Source organism: Ceratotherium simum, chromosome 6 (genome assembly GCF_057802395.1).
Source record: "Ceratotherium simum simum isolate JZ-2026a chromosome 6, ASM5780239v1, whole genome shotgun sequence".
In the NCBI taxonomy this organism is placed as follows: domain Eukaryota; kingdom Metazoa; phylum Chordata; class Mammalia; order Perissodactyla; family Rhinocerotidae; genus Ceratotherium; species Ceratotherium simum.
Genome location: NC_141905.1, coordinates 32,662,238 through 32,683,111, shown reverse-complemented (window position 1 = coordinate 32,683,111; position 20,874 = coordinate 32,662,238). Strand labels below are relative to the sequence as shown.

Sequence of the window (20,874 nt, the reverse complement as noted above, 5' to 3'; positions counted from 1 at the left end):
TACAAACTTCCAGAAATAAAATAAATAACTCACGGGGATATAATGTACAGCACAGTGAATAGAGTCAATAATATTGTAATAACTTTGTATGGTGACAGATGGTAACTAGATATATCGTGGTGATCATTTTGTAATGTATTAAAATATCAAAGCACCGTGTTGTACACCTGAAACGAATATAATATTATATAATAAATAACTAATATAATAATATATAATATTATATAATAATGTCAATTATACTTCAATAAAAATAATTAATTAAAAAAAAAAAAAAGAGAGAGAGAAGCTGAAATTTCTCAAGCCAGGGAGCAACTGCTGACGCCAAAGTGCCCCAAACAATCACACACTCAGACTACCAGAACTAAAGGTTATCCCTGCAAAAAGCTATTTGAAATCTAGAAACTTCTAGTTGATAAAAGAGGACGTAGGTGAGGATGAGGAGAGGGAAAGAAGGACTCATATATTGCCGGCAGAAATTAAACTGGAACTAGGCTTATACAAAGCAATTTGGCAATATATATCAAAATTTTAAATGTACCCAGACTGCATCCTGTCCTGGAGGGGGAAAAACCCTATAAAGAACATTATTGGACAAAACTGAAATGCAAACAGATCAGACAAAAGTATTCTATCAATACTAAATTTCCTGAAGTTAATAACTGTACTATGGTTACATAAAAGAAAATCCTTACTCTTTGGAAATACACACTTAAGTATACATCGTGGTTTTTTACCTCAGGGACATGAGCCCTGAGCCCGCTCAGCTCAGTGTCAGAGAGAACATGTCATGATCAAAGCCCTTGGCCAGCAGCAGGCTGACACACCAGGCTGAGGCCCCACACCTGGCTAACAAAGGTCACCACGTGCCTGGCCTGAGCCACCACACAGTGGTCTGGGCACAAGAGGCCCAAAGGGAGGTGAGCAGGGCCAGCTCTGCCCACCGCAGTGGGGGCCCCTGAGCCCACAGGGCACCCCAGGATGTCCAGGGCTCTGCTCGGCCTGCTCTATGGCCAGTGGCTTCGTATATACAGCCCATCGTGTATACCATGATGTACACTACTGATATACAGCCCATCTGTATATATCATGATGTATACTACTGATATACAGCCCATTGTGTATACCATGATGTATATTACTTAATCTTGGGAGGAGAATCTACACAAACACGCTCACATATAATAAGTGAATCTGAGTAAAGAGTATATGGATGTTCCTTGTACTACTCGTGCAACTTTTCTCTAAATTTGAAGTTATTTCCAAATAAAAAGATTTTTTAATGCATATATCCTGTGGCCCAACAATTCCACATTTAAGTATTGAGCCCAGATATATGCCTGCACAGGTAGAAAATAAAGGATAATCAAAGGTATTTATTATAGCATTGCTAATAAAAGCAAAAATTGAACTGCCAACGGGATACTTAAATAAATTACAGTACATCCATACAATAAAACACTATACCACTATTAATTAAAAATGAGATAGCTCAATAAGTACTGACATGGAACAATCACCAAGATTTAATCTTTATACACAATGATGTGTATGGTATGCTACCTAAAAAATAAAATATAAATATATATGCATACTACCACACATAAATGCTTGAAATCTCTGTGGAAGGACATACAAGAAACTTGTAACAGTGGTTGCCTCTAGGGAGAGGAACTGAGAACTACAAGAATACGGGTAGAAAGGACTTACTTTTTACTGTGTATCCTCTTGTACTATTTTTTTTTTTTCCCCAAAGCCCCAGTAGATAGTTGTATGTTATAGTTGCACATCCTTCCAGTTGCTGTATGTGGGACGTGGCCTCAGCATGGCCGGAGAAGCGGTGAGTCGGTACGCGCCCGGGATCCGAACCTGGGCCACCAGCAGTGGAGCACGCGCACTTAACCGCTAAGCCACGGGGCTGGCCCCTTCTTGTACTATTATAATAACATCATGTTATTATACAAGTTATTACTTGTATAATACAAATACAAATATAATACAATACACGATGGTGTGCGCTTGTACTACTGGTGTGCATGAATGTACTACTGTGTACTAATGGTGTGCACGAATTTATAACCTATTTAGAAATAATAAGTTAGGGGCCGGCCCCGTGGCTTAGCGGTTAAGTGCACTCGCTCCGCTGCTGGCGGCCTGGGGTTCGGATCCCGGGCGCGCACCGACACACCGCTTCTCCGGCCATGCTGAGGCCGCATCCCACATCCAGCAACTAGAAGGATGTGCAACTGTGACATACAACTATCTACTGGGGCTGTGGGGGAAAAATAAATAAATAAAATTATAAAAAAAAAAAAAAAAAGAAAGAATAATTTATTATTAAAAAAAAGAACCTGCACAACTGGGTAATCTTTTTCCTCAATAAATTTGTCCAACCATCCTGGAACCATTCCTCATTGTCATGATCTCCTTAGGCAGATTCTTCCCAGTCTTTTACTTTTTACAGACCAGCACTCTTTTTCAAGTTTCTAAACCAGTCTATACTGGTTATTTAATGTCTTCTGCATTTAAATTCTCCCTTTTTAATTTTAGCCAACTCACAGAAAACTGACATGTAATAGCCTGGTCTTTCCTGAGATTATTAAGGTACTTAGCAATTATTAAGGTAGTATCTTCAGGCCTAGACTTTTATCGACATAATGAGAGGGTAGAGTTGAACAGATCTTTCTCCGTACTAAGGGAGAAGGGTCTATGAGAGAGGGTGGAAAAGAACTCTGAATCTGTTATTTTAGGATTTAGGAATTTAAAAAAGTATTCTCTTGAACAGGATTGATATTACTGTGGATGGGCAAGAATTATGAGGGAATTAATATTTTCATAATTATGAAATGAAACATATTTTCCCTTAATAACTTAGAATATCATGGTAAATAACAATCACACAATTCAGTGATACCCAAGGATCTGCTACAAATGCATTCCCTCCAAAATTCTGACCTTCACAGTCTTATATTTTTAAAAATACTTCCCTCTTTCCTGTAATAAAACCATCAGCTCTCATATTATGTTACTAGGAAGGTGCCTCTCTGCTGCATCTTGGAAACCAGATAACTAAGACTGTTAGATATTAATGAAAAATAATAAGAGATGCTGAGAGTATGAAAGACACTCCATTATGTAAAGTGCACAAGGTTTAATACATGGACCTCATGAATTCTGAGCAAGGCTGCTCTCAGACATCTTGTTTTCTTTCATCCTTGCATTCAAGCTGGATTCTAGACTAATCAGGTTGCCTGATACCTGAATATCTGTGGTAGTTTAAAATATGTCCACAAATTCTTTGACACCCCCTTAAAAAGATGGCAGCCAATTCTCTATACTTGAGAGAGAGCTAGACTTAGTGACTTGCACCTAATGAATTAAAAAAACCAGAAGTGGGAGGCAGGCCCAGTGGCGCAAGTGGTTAAGTGCTCACGCTCCGCTTCGGAGGCCTGGGGTTCCCAGGTCCGGATCCCAGGCGCGCACCGACATGCCGCTTGTCAAGCCATGCTGTGGCGGAATCCCATATAAAGTAGAGGAAGATCGGCACGGATGTTAGCCCAGAGCCAATCTTGCTCAGCAAAAAAGAGGAAGATTGGCATTGAACGTTACCTCAGGGCTAGTCCTCCTCACAAATTAATTAATTAAACAAACAAACAAACCAGAAGTGACAATGCATGAGTTCAGAGACTAGGTTATACTTTTTTTTTCCAAACTATTTTTTTTTGAGGTAACTTTGGTTTATAACAGTACATAAATTTCAGGTGTACATCATTATATTTCTCTTTTTTAACTTCTTATTTATTTATTTTTTCCCCCAAAGCCCCAATAGATAGTTGTATGTCATAGCTGCACATCCTTCTAGTTGCTGTATGTGGGACGCGGCCTCAGCATGGCCGGAGAAGCAGTGCATCGGTGCGCGCCTGGGATCCAAACCTGGGCCGCCAGCAGCGGAGCATGCGCACTCAACTGTTAAGCCACGGGGCCGGCCCTACATCGTTATATTTCAATTTCTGTGTAGATTACATCATGTTCACCACCCAAAGACTAATTACCATCTGTCACCATACACATGTGCCTAGTCACTCCTTTCAGAGACTAAGTTATAAAAAGCACTGTGGCTTTCTGCTTGCTCTCTTTCTTGGACCATCCAATCTGGAGAAAGTAGTTGACATGTCGTGACAACACATCAGGCAGCCCTGTGAAGAGGCCCACGTGTCAAGGAACTGAAACCTCCTGCCAATAGCCAGCCAGGAATTGAGGCCTTATCACAACAGCCATGTGAGTACGTCATCTTGGAAGCAGATCCTCACACCCCGGTCAAGCCCTCAGATGACTGCAGCCCCACATGGGAGACTCTGGGCCAGAACCACCCAGCCTCCTCTGAATTCCTGACCTACAGAAACTGTGAGATAATAGATGTCTGTCATTTTAAGCCACTAAGTTTTGATGTGATTTGTTTCAGGGCAATAAATAATCAATACAATACACAACAGATAAGGCATCACCATATGCTGATTAGGGTGTGACAAAAAAAGTAAAAATTTGAAATGTAAAGTAGCAAATAATGCAATAAGTGGAACTTTTAAAGCAAAAACTTTATTAAATCTTCTCATACTCTGAGCTATGCTGTGTGGTCATGAGTAAGTGATAACTCTGTGCTTCTGTTTCTTCATTTATAACAGGCTGCTATCAGATTAGATAAGGTGTCTAAAAGAATTTAACACAGTGTCTGGCATATGGCAGGGTTCTAAATGTTTTTAGGACAACAGATTATCTGTCATTAGTAAATCAGTTGCATGGAATTTTGGAATATGTCTTTCCCATACAAACAATGAAACACAGAATTACATCTGGGAAAAATAGGTTTATGTCAACTAGTGTGGAAATCAAAATCACCACTAACAAAAACACTTCTGTGAAAAAAGATGGACTGCAGTAGGAGTCAAGGAAGAAACAGAGAGCAGAGCATGCCAATCCCTCTGCAGGTAGTCACTCACAAAATGCCAATGATTAGGGGCTGGACCCATGGCATAGTGATTAAGTTCGGTGTGCTCTGCTTCGGCGGCCCAGGTTTGCAGGTTTGGATCTCACACACAGACCTACACTACTCATCAGCCATGCTGAGGTGGTGACCCACGCACAAAATAGAGGAAGACCGGCACAGATGTTACCTCAGGGAAAATCTTTCTCACCAAAAAAAAAAAAAAGCCCATGACTAGCCCTTTGTGGTTTTACACACATTATCTCCATTGTCACAAAAAGTCTACAAAATAGGGACTATCAACTTTTTAAGAATCTTTAAGGGGCTGGCCCTGTGGCTTAGCAGTTAAGTGCGCATGCTCCACTGCTGGTGGCCCAGGTTCGGATCCCAGTGCACACCAATGCACCGCTTGTCCAGCCATGCTGAGGCGGCGTCCCACGTACAGCAACTAGAAGGATGTGCAACTATGACATACAACTATCTACTGGGGCTTTGGGGAGAAAATGGGGAAAAAAAGGAGGAGGATTGGCAATAGATGTTAGCTCAGAGCCGGTCTTCCTCAGCAAAAAGAGGAGGATTGACATGGATGTTAGCTCAGGGCTGAGCTTCCTCAAAAGAAAAAAGAATCTTTAAGTAACTTCTTTAGTCATAAACCTTTTGACAAAGCTACAATTTGAAACTAGGTTCCCCTGACTCCCAGACCCATACAATTTTCAGTATGTCACACTGTTTCTAGAAATAAGGCAAAAAGGTTTTCACACTCTCTGAGAGCAGCTAAGAGTCTGTTGTGCACATGTACAGAATATTTAGATATTTTTAGCCAAATAGCTTCTGTTGTACAATTTCAGAAGCTCTTTACAGAACTGCAATGGGGTACTGCAACCTTGGAATCTTCATTCCAATATTACACTAATTCACATTGAATAGTCTAATAGCCAAATACCTTACAGATTCTAGGAAAAAAGTTATATAAATAAAATTGTACCTGTAGTTCCTCTTGTAACTACTTACATTTCTTTCAGATGCCTTATTTCTTGAATGGTTTGAATAGCAAGTTCTTGTAGCTTTTCTGGGGCAAAGCTATCACTTATTGCTTTTTGAAATACTTCATGGAGAACTGTACCAATCAGCATTTGGCGTGTGGCTGAATCAGAGCGCTATGAAAAAAAATACAAAAGTTTTATTTCACAACATATTAATAACCATGATCATATATTTATCACCTAACATATTAAACCAATAGCCAAAGGGCACCAGTAAGACAAATGCCAAGATATTAAACAATGTTTCCTTCTGGTGGGTGGAATTATAGGTGACTTTCACTTTCTTTTATTCAGAATTACTTGAATTATTTTATAAGTATAGGTTGTGTTTAAAGTCAGTATATTCCCATTTTGAAAAAAATTAACCAATATGAAAAAATTCAACATATTCTCAAATATTTAACATATTCATCTCTAATTTCACTTTATAATCTACCGAAATAGAAAGGCCAATAAAGGCATAGCTCATAAACTCATGCAAGTAAAAGCTATTATTCAAACATTAAATTTAAACTTACAGCAGAGATTTTCGGCAAGAAAATTCTCTCCACTTAAAAGAAACAGTACTTATCAATTAGCCTAGACTTCTCCCTTACAGCTATCAAAAAACTAAAGGTCACCAAACCATCCCTCAGGAATTTTAAGAATTAATTTACAGAGGAACTCTCTGTATATATTTTTGCAAGCTCTATGTGAGTCTAAAGTTATTTCAAAATAAAAAGTTTTTAAAAGATTAATATTCAGGTCTGCTTTATAATTATGTGGTTAAAAGAAAAGTTGGTATTCCCCATAACTGAAGAAAAAAGCTGATAAACTACAAACAAGTGTCAATTAAGATTATTAGACAATCTATTTAGCTATTTTTCCTTCTTTCTCTTCTTGCTCAGCTGTATTTTTGGTTTTATACATACATATAGATCAACTGTATAATTAAAACAATACTCTGGGAGGAATAGGAAACTTAACAAATAAAAACCCAGGTTCTTCAACAAATAAACGGCATTGAAACAAAGGGGGGGAAGGGTGGAAGGCAGAACTACTATAGATTGAAAGAAACTTGAGACGTATTAACCAAACATAGTACATAGACCTTGTTTGGATACTGATTCTAACAACCAACGAAATAAAACGACATTTTTGATAAAAGATGTAAGAGATAAACTGGGTATTAGATTAATTTAAGAAATTACTGTTAGTTTTATTGTATATGATAAAGATATTGTATTTATTTATTTTGTGAGGAAGATCAGCACCAAGCTAACATCTGATGCTAATCCTCCTCTTTTTGCTGAGGACGATTGGCCCTGAGCTAACATCCGTGCCCATCTTCCTCTACTTTATATGCGATGCTGCCACAGCATGGCTCGACAAGCAGTGTGTCGGTGCATGCCCGGGATCCAAACCGGTGAACCCCGGGCCGCGGCAGCAGAGCGCACACACTTAACCACTTGCACCACCAGGCCAGCCCCTGTATTTATATTTTTAAAAAATCATCAGCTTTCATTTACTTGCAAAATAATATAACGTTTGAGAACTGCAGAATGGGTACATGAGGATTTATTATAATCATCTCTGTGTATGTGTGAAATTTTCCATAATAATTTTTTAAAAAGAGACTGTCACATTTATTTTTAGTTTATTGAGAATACATGAAGCCAAGTTTGGAAATGCCTAGATGTTTCAAATAAAAGATTTTATCACTTAAATTAATTATTTTAATCATTAGAATTAATTGTTTTATTAAGTGTTTCACAAGATTCAAAGGATTCAGGCATCTGGCCTTGAGTCCCAGCACTGCCACTTACTAGCTACCTGACTTTGGGCAAGTCATCTAACCTCTGTGAGCCTGATTTTCGTCATCTGTAAAATGCAGCTGATTAATACCATCTACCTCACAGGACTGCTGGGAGATTTTTTTTTTTTTTTTAAAGATTTTATTTATTCATTTTTTCCCCCCAAAGCCCCAGTAGATAGCTGTATGTCATAGGTTCACATCCTTCTAGTTGCTGCACGTGGGACTCGGCCTCGCGCTGGACGGAGAAGCGGTGCCCTGGGGCGCGCCCGGGATCCACCGGGCCGCCAGCATCAGAGCGCGCGCACTTAACTGCCAAGCCACGGAACCGGCCCTGGGAGATTAAATAAAGTGTCAAAATGCTCTGTGAACTCTAAGACCCTGTAGAAACATCAGCTGTTAATATTATTCACCCTAAAAGTTTCACTTAGGACAGCTCTTCTCATACAACGAATACTACTGGCTATGCTTGTGCCAGAAATCAACATGTCTGGGTATAGGATCAAATATCCGAAATCTTCATCTATTATCCAAGTATCAGATGTGCAGTCTCCCTCCAAATGGATGATGTCCCCCGGCTCTACTGGTACAGAGCACCTAAAAACAAAGCAAAGAAAGTATAAATACATATTTTAGGTTCTTACATTTATTTTTTTTTTTTTAAAGATTTTATTTATTTTATTTTTTCCCCCCAAAGCCCCAGTGGGTAGTTGTACGTCGTAGCTGCACATCCTTCGTAGCTGTACATCCTTCTAGTTGCTGTATGTGGGACTCGGCCTCAGGATGAACGGAGAAGCGGTGCCTCGATGCGCACCCGGGATCCGAACCCGGGCCACCAGCATCGCAGCGCGCACACTTAACCACCAAGCCACAGGGCCGGCCCAGGTTCTTACATTTAAACATACTAAAGAAGCTTCAAAAAATAAATGTTATCTGAAGAAATAAGTATTTCTAAATTTCTGGGTCTTTTAAAAAAATTAAATACCAGGATGCAGTCTCTGAATCAACTCCTTAGTCATTCTACCCCTTTCCACCTTTGAAATACACCTGAAAACTCATGGGTTTTCCTTAAATTCGAAAAAGGAAAACTGCTTAGTGTTACAGCATCGTCTACTGCAAAAGCTATCAAATCTTTAATGGTGAAATATATAGCTCCAATTAAGAATTACGTTGTTTTAATAATTAATTCTCTCATTCTTAAGACTTGCAGCAATATCGACAGCTTCTGTAAGTCTTGAGGCATGAAGCCAAACCCAATGTAGCAAAAATAAAATCATACTTATCTAGTTCAAACCATTTACCTTGCAACCTAAACAAAGGGCCTGGACAAAGTCAGACCTCCACCTTCCATGCATCTCCCCTTCACCCCTCACGTACCATACTTTGCTTGAGTAGAGAAATCTAAGGTTTAAGAATGTTTTTATGCTGTAATTAATTTTGCTCTCCGTGAGAACTAATACGAATTTCAAGCTGCAATCTTAAAACAAAGTACTGGGAAATAGGAAGTAGTCATTTAATAAGTCCCTTTGAACTTGATTTTCAAATGACAATAAAAATCAAGTTTGGGAAGGGGGGATAGCGAACTTGAGATGCTGGGGTAATAGGCACAATTTTTATGTAGAATTAATTCAGGTTCAAATCTACTCCCTTTATTAACAATTAAATTATAGCAACATTCACACAAGCCCATGTGATGGGTTTTAAGATGGTACCCTTAAGACTCCACTAGATCAGCTCAAAGTTATACAAAAATTACCAGTCATTCCTAAGGATGCACAGTTCTTCACATTCTAGCGACTGGGAAGCAGTGATGCTTAGGTGCTTTTCATGGTTTCCCTCTTCATTCTGTACAATATGGACTGCTAACACCAGGTACCGGTTATCCATTCCTCTGCTCAGAACTGTTTTAGAAAAGGATGCTTCCACCTTCTGAAATCTAAAGCATACACACACAAAACTAATGTAGCACAAGCAAGAAATAAGAAGCCATCTAATCTCATTTATCTACAAACCAACCTTCTAGAGATCTAGGTTTGTTTCTTCTGGAAAGTTTATCATAATGACCTTTGGCTAAAATACGTAAAAATTAAGAAAGCAAGGGCATAGCAGAATTCCTATTATAAAAACTTCCCGGAAGCAATGCCATTTAAAACATGCTTATGATACAGATTTTTCCAAATATAAGCTCTATGAAGAGCTCTGTGGGATATCCATGATTATGAGGATCAAGGACAAAGTGAAAAACACTAAACAACAAATTCCTACCACCGGTGCAAACCTTCTCAAAGTACAAGTAAAAGGAAATGTCTTGGATATTATCTTTTTTGTAAATAAAAGAGATGTTTGCTATGGAAAAGCACAGTTTGGGTGGTTCACTGGAAGTCCTACTGTGAGCCACAGAATTATATTAATCTTTAAATTAGGAGCATACTTACAAATCATCTAGTCCAACCTACTATTTAATGTAGAAAATCCTTCTATATAATCTCATTGAGGATCAACCAGCCCCTGCTTTGTAGAGAAAGCAAACTTAATACCTGTCACATTAGCTCAGAGAGTAACTCAGAAATTTCTTATTTATAATGAGCAAGTCAATTTCACAATACTTTTATCTATTGATCCTAGCCTCCTGAAAACTATGCAAAATAATCTCTCCTCTAAAAAACACCGAGTCTCTCTTAAATCTTTCCTGTTTGACAGCAGGAAGTCTTTATCAGTGATAGTCCAACAGAGGGTCCGAAGTCACTCTCTCTCCAATTATAACACCAAACGCCTTTCACATTACCCCAAAATTATCTCTGTCACCGAACCCTAGGTTCTATTACTTTCTAACCGCCTCATTCACCTACCCTACCTAGCTTCAGGCCGTGAATTTCCCAAGGTCAGCTAGGATCTTCCAAAAAGTATTGCTGATCAAAATCCAAAACGCAAAGATCCGTCAACAATAAGTAGCATCATTATTATTATGGAAAATAATCCCACACCATGATTGTGGGTCAAGTTTCTCCGACCATTTACACAGAGCTGAGGATGCAGAGTTCTCCCTGGGATAAGTTCTCCAACTAAACATCGAGAAAAGCATGTAGCAGTCCCAATGTCCTTGTATGAAGATATTTATGGTGGCTGGAACTCCTCAAATTCGAGAAAGAGGTGAAATCAAGGGAAAGAATGAACTGCTGGGCTCTGGCCTGAGCGTGGCCCCAAGACCCTGTGAAACAGACCCCAGCTCCGGAGGTTCTTCGGGTGCGCCGGGACCGGAGCCGGGTCACCGCGTGCCCAGCCCCCGCCCGCCGAGGCGTGGGTGCCGCCTCTCCCGCTCCTTTCTTTCAAATCTCCCGCTTTGTTCCCAGACTCTCCCCCGGCTCCGCTCACCGCTCTGCCGGCGGCACAGCCTCCTCGCCGAAACTCTTCTCTATCAGCCGGCCCAGGTCCTCCAGCGGCTCCATCCTGGGCGCGCAGACCGTTCTAACCATTAACAGGCAAAATCAGGCGAACTCGGAGCCACACCGAAAAGTAAAAGGAGCGCGACTCCGAGAGGCGCCGCACGCATGCGCCGACCCGCCGAGATCCTAAGTGATCTGCGCCGGCGGCTCCGCCCACGCCCCGCGCGCTCCGGGTAGAGCGGGGCGCATGGCAGCGGAGGCGTTGAAGGAGCCCGTGCTCCCTTGCTTTAGGGTTTGGAAAGCAGAGAGTCTTTATAATCTGGCCCAGACTAAACGCTCCCGCCGTCTCTCCAGACACACCAACCCATACCCAACACATGCTCTTAGTTTGAACAGAACATTTGCAGTTGCCCAAACCCAAGGGTCCCCTCTAAGCCTTCAGACTTCTGCATTCTCTGGAAAACCTCTCATCCTCCTTTTTTCTGGAAAATTCATTGAGAGAAGCTGTCAGATAGGAACCTCCTCATCATGTTACCACTAAATCAGCAAAACTACCAATATCCACTTCTATCTTATAACCTCTTTCCACTTTTTTTTTTTTTTGCTGAGGAAGTTTCACCCTGAGCTAACATCTGTTGCAAATCTTCCTCTTTTTGTCTGTGAGCTGTACCACAGCATGGCCTCTGACAGATGAGTGGTGTAGGTCCACAGTGGGAAACCAGGCGCCAATTGGACTGAGCCTGAGGAACTTAACGGGTAGGCCACTGGGGCTGGCCCACCTCTTTCCTCTTTTTTCGACAGTGGACAGTGGTCTTCCTATCAAGGGACAATCCACCTACTTGTACTCGGGATTCCAAGGCCTCTAGCATTCTCAAGGGCATTGCTTCTTCAGTTACTCCCACATTCTCTTGTATCATCAATCTAGCCCTTGCTATTGGATTGCACCTAGGCTTTTAATGAAGCCAGGATCTCCCATCTTTAAAAGATATTACCTTGATGGAACTTACTCTATCCCTCTCTTGGCCATCCTCCAGAGCAAAACTTCTTTAAAGAATTTTCTCAACATACAGATGGGCAACAGGCACATGAGAGGATGCTCAAAATCCCTAATTATAAGGGAAATGCAAATCAAAACCACAATGAGCTATCACCTCATACCTGTCAGATGGCTATTATCAAAGAGACAAGAAATAAGTGTTGGCTAGGATGTGGAGAAAAGGCAACACTTGCATACTGTTGATGGGAATGTAAATTGGGGCAGCCACTATGGAAAACAGTATGAAGGTTCCTTAAGAAATTAAAAATAGGGCCGGCCTGTGGCTTAGTGGTTAAGTGCGTGCTCTCCACTACTGGGCGCCCGGGGTTCAGATCCCGGGCGCGCACCAACGCACCACTTCTCTGGCCATGCTGAGGCCACGTCCCACATACAGCAACTAGAAGGATGTGCAACTATGACTTACAACTATCTACTGGGGCTTTGGGGAAAAAAAAAAAAGGAGGAGGATAGGCAACAGATGTTAGCTCAGAGCCGGTCTTCCTCAGAAAAAAGAGGAGGATTAGCATGGATGTTAGCTCAGGGCTGATCTTCCTCACAAAAGAAAAAAAAAAGAAATTAAAAATAGAACTACCATATGATTCAGCAATTCCACTTCTGGGTACGTATCTGAAAAAAACAAAAGCACTAATTCAAAAAGATATATGCAGGTCTGGCCCCGTGGCTTAGCGATTAAGTGCGTGCCCTCCGCTACTGGCAGCCCGGTTCGGATCCTGGGTGCGCACTGACGCACTGCTTCTCCGGCCATGCTGAGGCTGCATCCCACATACAGCAACTAGAAGGATGTGCAACTATGACATACAACTGTCTACTGGGGCTTTGGGGAAAAAAAGGAGGAGGATTGGCAATAGATGTTAGCTCAGAGCCGGTCTTCCTCAGCAAAAAGAGGAGGATTAGCGTGGATGTTAGCTCAGGGCTGATCTTCCTCACAAAAACAAAAACAAAAACAAAAAGATATATGCACTCCTATGTTCATTGCAGCATTGTTTACAATAGCCAAGATATGGAAGCAACCTGTGTCCATTGACAGATGAATGGATAAAGAAGACGGAGCATATATATACAAAGGAATATTAGCCATAAAAAGAAGGAAATTTGCCATTTCCAACAACGTGGATGGACCTATGCTAAGTGAAATAACAGAGAGAGAAAGACAAATATTGTGTGATTTCACTTATATGTGGAATCTAAAAAACAAAACAAAATAGAAACAGATTCATAGATACAGAGAACAAACTGGTGGTTGCCAGAGGAGAGGAGGTTTGCGGATAGGTGAAATGGGTGAAGGGGATCAAGAGGTATAAACTTCTAGTTATAAAATAAATAAGTCATGGGGATGTAATGTACAGCATGGGGAATATAGTCAATAATATTGTAATAACTTTATATGGTGACAGATGGTAACTAGACATATTGTGGTGATCATATAATGTATATAAAGGTCAAATCACTAGGTTGTACACTTGAAACTAATATAAAATTGCATGTCAATTATACTTCCAAAAAAAAGAATTTCCTTTAAGGCTATCTCCAATTTCAACTCCTATTCACTTTCCTTATGTTTCCAGTTTTTAATTTTTTTAATTAAAAAACAATTTACTGCAGGGGCCAGCCCAGTGGCATAACAGTTAGGTTCTCGTGCTTTGCTTTGGCAGCCCAGGGTTCACAGGTTCAGATCCCAGGGGCAGACTGACGCAATACTTGTAAAGCCAAACTGTGGCAGCGTCCCATATAAAGTAGAGGACGATGGGCACGGATGTTAGCCCAGGGTCAATCTTCCTCAGTAAAAAAAAAAATTATTGCACATGTGTAGAATATGAAAAACCACCTTTAAAAATAACATACTCAGGGCCGGTCGGGTGGCTTAGCGGTTCAGTGCGCGTGCTCCGCTACTGGCGGCTCAGTTCAGATCCTGGCGCGCACTGACGCACCACTTCTCCGGCCATGCTGAGGCCCCTCCCACATACAGCAACTAGAAGGATGTGCAACTATGACATACAACTATCTACTGGGGCTTTGGGGGGAAAAAAAAAAGGAGGAGGATTGGCAATAGATGTTAGCTCAGAGCCGGTCTTCCTCAGCAAAAAGAGGAGGATTAGCACGGATGTTAGCTCAGGGCTGATCTTCCTCACAAAAAATAAATAAATAAATAAATAAATAATATACTCAGAATATTTAAAATATACAGAAAGGTATAAAAAATAATAAAATGATCTCATAAGCCTATCACCCAACTTAAAAATAATCTTTATCAGGGCCAGCCTGGTGGCATAGCAGTTAAGTTCGCACACTCCACTTCTGCAGTCCGGGCTTCGCAGCTTCAGGTCCCAGGCACGGACTGACACAATGCTGGTAAAGCCATGCTGTGGCGGCGTCCCATATAAAGTAGAGGACAATGGGCAGCGATGTTAGCCCGGGGCCGGTCTTCCTCAGCAGAAAGAGGAGGGTTGGCATCGGATGTTAGCTCAGGGCTAATCTTCCTCACACACACAAAAATAATAATAATCTTTATCAAGGGTTGTCTTTCACATTCATGTTTATTCATATATAAATTATGAGCAACTTTTTGGAAAAGCCTTGCCAGTAATAGATACAGATTTTGTACCTGTGACACCACACTCAACTGGTTTTCCTCCAACCTCACAGGCCCTCCTTGGTGTCTTTTACTGTCTCTTCATTTTCTCCCCAATCTATAAATGTTGAAAGTCCTCAGAGTTCAGTTCTGGACAAATTTCTCTATGTACTAGCTTCCTAGGTTATTTCATCCATTTGCATGGCTTTAAATATCATCTCTATCCTGTCAACTCTCAAATTCATATTTACAGGCAAGTCTTTTCCTCTGAATTCAAGAGTCCAACTGCCTACTTAACATCTACACTTAAAAATATTAAGGGGGGGTGGATGTTGGGAGACCTTAATTATAACATAGACCAAAATGGAACTTTTTACTTCCCTTTACTATTCTTCTCAGTAATAGCACTATCCACCCAGAGGATAAGGCCAGAAACCCAGAAATTATTCTTGATTCCTTTCTGTTATTACTCACATCCAATATACAGGTGGACCCATAGATTCTGCCTCTAAACCTATCTTAAATCTCTCTGTTCCTTTTCATCTCCATGGTCACTACTTGCTCATTATCTCTCACGTAGAAAACTGCAATAGACTCTTACATGTGCTTTCATTCTTGTCTCCCTGCAATTCAGTCCCTTTTCCCAATACTTCACTCATGAAAATTTTCAAATGTACAGAACAGTTAAAAGACTTATATAATGAACACCCATATACCTATCACCTAAATTTTGTAGTTAACATTTTGCTGTCTTCGATTTATCACATGTGTATCTATCTATCATCCATAAATTCACATTTTTTTAATGCATTTCAAAATAGCAGGCATCAGTGCATTTCACCCCTAAACACTTTAGCTGGATATCATTAGCTAGTGTTCAACATTCGTTTATGGTACTTTTAAAATTTTTATGTAAATTTTAAAATTTATATGAAATGAAATGCACAAATCTTATGTGTACCATTTGATAAATTCCTACAAATGCGTTTAACCCAAACCCCTACTAAGATACATTGTTATCATCACCCCAGAAAGTTCTCTGCTGCCCTTTCCCAGGCAATTCCCACATCCATCCCTACTGGAGAGGCACCACTAATCTGATTTTTTTCACCAGAGATTAGATTTGTCTATTCTAGAGCTTCATATAAATGGAATCATATGGTATGTACTATTTTCTGTCTGGCTTCTTTCACTCAGTATAATGTTTTTGAGATTCATCTACTTTGTTACATGAATCAGTAGTTTATTCCTTTTTATTGCTGAATGGTAGTCTATTTGGCCAGTCTCCTGTTGATGGACACTTGGACACTTTACAATATTTTGCTATCTTGAATAAAGCTTCTACAAATATGCTTGCACAAGTCTTTTTGTAGACACATGCTTTTATTTTTCATTGGTAAACACCCTGGAGTGAAACTTCTGGGCCATAGGTAGGTTTTTTCGTGTGTGTGTGTGAGGAAGATCAGCCCTGAGCTAACATCCATGCTAATCCTTCTCTTTTTGCTGAGGAAGACTGGCTCTGTGCTAACATCTATTGCCAATCCTCCTCCTTTTTTGTCCCCAAAGCCCCAGTGGATAGTTGTATGTCATAGTTGCACATCCTTCCAGTTGCCGTCTGTGGGATGCCGCCTCAGCGTGGCCAGAGAAGCGGTGCGTCGGTGCGCACCCAGGATCCGAACCCGGGCCACCAATAGCGGAGCACGTGCACTTAACTGCTAAGCCACGGGGCCGGCCCGCATAGGTAGGTTTATGTTTAGGTTTATAAGAAACTGCCAGACCATTAACCAAGTGTTTGTAACATTTTACACCACCACCCACAATGTATGAGAATTCTAGTTTCTGCATATCCTTGACAGCATTTGATGCTGTCTGTCTTTTTAGTCTTAATTTGCATTTTCCCATCACTAATGTTATTGAGTAGTTTATGATGTGCTTGGTCATTTCTTTTTTTTTTTTTTTTGTGAGGAAGACTGGCCCTGAGCTAACATCCGTGCTGATCTTTCTCCACTTTATGTGGGACACTGCCACAGCATGGCCTGACAAGCGGTGCATCAGTGCACGACGTCCGGGATCCCAACCCTGGGCCGCCAGTAGCAGAGAGCACACACTTAACCGCTACACCATGGGGCCGGCCCCCGTGCTTGGCATTTCTATGTCTTCCTTTGTAAAATGTCTGTTCAAATCTTTTGCCCAGTTTTTAAAATTGCATTGTCCTTTTACTATTGAGTTACAAGAATTCTTTGTATAATTCTGGATACAAGACCTTTGTCAGATAGGTTTTGCAGAGATTTTCTCCCAGTCTGTGGCTAGCCTATTCATCTTCTTAACAAGATCTTTAGATATGCAGAAGTTTTAAACTTTATGAAGTCTCATTTACCCATTTTTCTTCTATGCTTTTTACTTTCTGTGATCTAAGGAATCTTTTTCAACCCTAAGTAATGAAAATATTCCCCTATGTTTCCTTCTTGAAGCTTTATTGTTTTATTTTCCATTTAGGTCTATGACCCATCGCAAATTAATTTTTGTGTGTGGTATGAGGTAGAGATTGAGTTCTTTGCCCCCACCTCCCATGTGTATTTCCAGTTTTTCCAGCAGCACTTGTTGAAAAGACTTTCCTTCCCTATTGGATTGCTTTGGCACCTTTGCTAAAGAGTCAAATGACCATATAGGTATAGGTCTGTTTCTGGGCCCTCCGTGCTGTTCTTACGATGTTTGTCAATCCTTATGCTAGTACCACAGTCATGGTCACCATAGTTTTATACTAAGTCACAGTCAGGTAGTGCATGTCTTTGTTCTTTTTTAAGATTTGTTTCAGATATTCTAAGTCCAAAGCGATGGACTTATGCACTCCTGTATAAATTTTAGAATCAGGTTGTAAATTTCTACAAAACAGCCTGCAGGAATGAGATTGCATTGGATCAATAAGTCAATTTGGAGAGAATTAATTTCTTTACAATATAGAGACTCTTAATTCATAATCATGGTTTATCTCTCCATTTATATACATCTTCTTTAATGTCTCTCAGCAACATTTTGTGATTGTCAGTGTAGAGATCTTGTACATCTTTTGCTAAATTTAAGTATTTTATTTTTTTGATGCTATTATAAATGAAATTGTTTTTAAATTGTTTTCCAATTGCTTCTTGCTAGTATATAAAAATATAATTTTTTAATATTTATCTTATATCCTGAGACCTTGCCACATTCACTTATAATTTCTAGTAGTTGTTTCATAGATTCATTAAGACTTTCTACGTAAATAATCATGTCATCTGAGAATAGAGGCACTTTTACTTCTTCCTTTCTGATTTTTATGCTTCTTATTTTATTTTCTTACCTAAGTACACTGGTTAAATAGAAGTTGTGACACTGGGCATCCTTGCTTTCAACTGATCTTGGAAAGCAATCAATATTTCACCATTAAATATGATGCTAGCTGTAGGTTTTTCATGGATACCTGTTACGGTTATATAATAACCATAAAACAAAACAAAACCTCCAAAATTTAGTGGCTTAAAACAACAACAATCAGTTTTTTAGCTTATGAATTTTCAATTTGGACAAGGCTCCGTGGGGATTGCTTGTCTCTGTTCCGCGGAGCATCAGCTGGGAGCTGGGGGATCCACTTTGAAGATGGCTTACCCAAATGGCTGGCAAGTGGAGGCTGGCTATCAGTTCCTCTACAGAGACTACTTGGATTCTTCACAGCGTGGTGGCTGGATTCCAAGAGAAAGCATTCCAAAAGACCAGATGGGAGCTGTTTCAGCATTATGACGTACCTTCAGAAGTCACATAGCATCACTTCCACTGTAGTCACAGGCCCACTCAGCCAGACTCAAGGGAAGGGAACAATCTCTACCTCTTGATGGGATGAGTGTAAATGACACATGAGAAAAGCATGTGAGTTGGGATGTATTGTTGGAAAAGATAATCTGACAAAATGCTCTTTATCAGATTGAGGAAGGTCTCTTCTATTTCTGTGATTAGTTTTTATAATTAATCAATGTTAAATTTTGCCAAGTGCTTTTTCTGCATCTATTGATTTTGCCAAGTGCTTTTTCTGTATCTATTGAAGGATCATGTGGTTTTTCTCTTTTATTCTGTTATTATAGGAAATTACACTATTGACTTTAATAGTTTTTTTTGTGCATGTGTGTGTGTGAGGAAGATCAGCCTTGAGCTAACATCTGTTGCCAATCCTCTTTTTTTTTCACTGAGGAAGATTGGCCCTGAGCTAACATCCGTGCCCATCTTCCTCTACTTTATACGGGACGCCGCCACAGAATGGCTTGACAAGTGGTGCATCGGTGCGTGCCTGGGATCCAAACCTGTGAACCCCAGGCTGCTGAAGCGGAGCACACACCCTTAACTGCTTGCGCCACAAGGCCGGCCCCTACACTATTTTTTTTTTTTTTTAATAATTTTATTTATTTATTTTTTCCCCCAAAGCCCCAGTAGATAGTTGTATGTCATAGCTGCACATCCTTCTAGTCGCTGTATGTGGGACCCGGCCTCAGCATGGCCAGAGAAGCAGTGTGTCAGTGCGCGCCCGGGATCCGAACCCCGGGCCGCCAGCAGTGGAGCGCGCGCACTTGACCACTAAGCCACAGGGCCGGCCCCCCCTACACTATTGACTTTAGATTGTTAAACAATTTGGCATTCCTAGGATAAACCCAACTTGGTCATGACATCATAAACTTGTTCTGTATTGCTAGATTTGATTTGCTAATATGTTGTTAAGGATTTTTCCATCTTTGTTCTTGAAGGATACTGGTCTATAATTTTCTTTTTTTGTAACAACTTTGTCAGGTTTGGGTATTAAGGTTATACTGGCATCATAAAATGAGTTGGGAAGTGCTGTCTTCTAATTTCTGAAAGTTTTTATAAGATTATTTCTTTCTTAGATGTTCAATAGAATTTACCATCTGAGCCTGGAGTTTCCTTAGTGGAAATTCAATTTCTTTAATTTGCTATGCAGATTTTGTTTCATCTATGTCAGTTTGGGTTGTGATTTTTAAGGCATCTGTCCATTTCATCTAAGTTGTCAAATTCCTTGGCATAGAGTTATTTAGAAATTCCTGGGGCCGGCCCGGTGGCATTGCGGTTAAGTTCGCACATTCCGCTTCGGCAGCCCAGGGTTTGCTGGTTTGGATCCTGGGTGTGGACCTACTCACCACGCATCGAGCCATGCTGAGGTGGCATCCCACGTAAAAGAACTAGGACCTACAACTAGGACATACAACTATGTACTGGGGCTTTGGGTAGAAAAAAGAAAAAAAAAAGAAGATTGGCAACAGATGTTAGTGCAGGGCCACACTTCCTCAAAAAAAACACAAAAATCCCTCATTATCTTTTTTTTTTTTTTAATTTATTTTTTTTCCCCCAAAGCCCCAGTAGACAGTTGCATGTCACAGCTGCACATCCCTCCAGCCGCTGCATGTGGGACGCGGCCCCAGCATGGCCGGAGAAGCGGTGCGTCAGTGCACGCCCGGATCCGAACCCGGGCTGCCAGCAGCGGAGCGCGCGCACCTAACCGCTAAGCCACGGGGGCGGCCCCCTCATTATCTTTTAATATCTATAGGATCCACAGTGATGTCCTTTTCTCATTCTTAATATTGGTAAGTTTTGTTCTTTCTTTTTTAGTTAACAATCCAGCTAGGGGCTTACCAATTTTGTTGATCTTTTCAAAGAAGCAATTTAGAGGTTTGTTATTTTCTCTATTGTCTGTTTTTTATTTTGTTGATTTCTGTTTTAACTGCAAACCATTGTTGATAAAGCAGAGCGATCTTTGTAAAAACATAATGAGACAATTTTATCCCCCTGCTGAAAACCTTCAAGGGCTTCCCATTGCATTTAGAATAAAAGACAAAATCATTACCATATTCCAGAGAGCCCTACATGATCTGGCCTTTGCCTACTTCTCCAACCCCATTTGTTGCTACTCCTTCACTCACGATGCTTCATTCATGCTGGTCTTCTGACAATTCCTATTTCAAGCCAAGCTTTTTCGTGTTTCAGGGTTTCTGTATGTGCTGTTATCTTCAGCTGG

At 40.5% G+C, this 20,874-nt stretch overlaps 1 protein-coding gene across 5 annotated transcripts in view; it reads right to left on the bottom strand.

Annotated features, from left to right (window-relative positions):
* The window catches only part of DNA2 (DNA replication helicase/nuclease 2), a 50,947-nt gene extending 39,604 nt beyond the window's left edge, over positions 1 to 11,343 (bottom strand). For all 5 annotated transcript variants that reach the window (XM_087432119.1, XM_087432120.1, XM_087432121.1 and 2 more), the window contains exons 1-4: positions 11,189 to 11,343; positions 9,573 to 9,752; positions 8,230 to 8,413; positions 5,993 to 6,138 (exon numbers count right to left, since the gene is read on the bottom strand). In XM_087432119.1, the coding sequence (XP_087288245.1) occupies positions 5,993 to 6,138; positions 8,230 to 8,413; positions 9,573 to 9,752; positions 11,189 to 11,289 (611 nt within the window). In that variant the 5' untranslated portion in view covers positions 11,290 to 11,343. The remainder of the gene's footprint in view (positions 1 to 5,992; positions 6,139 to 8,229; positions 8,414 to 9,572; positions 9,753 to 11,188) is intronic.
* Between the last annotated feature and the right edge of the window lie 9,531 nt (positions 11,344 to 20,874).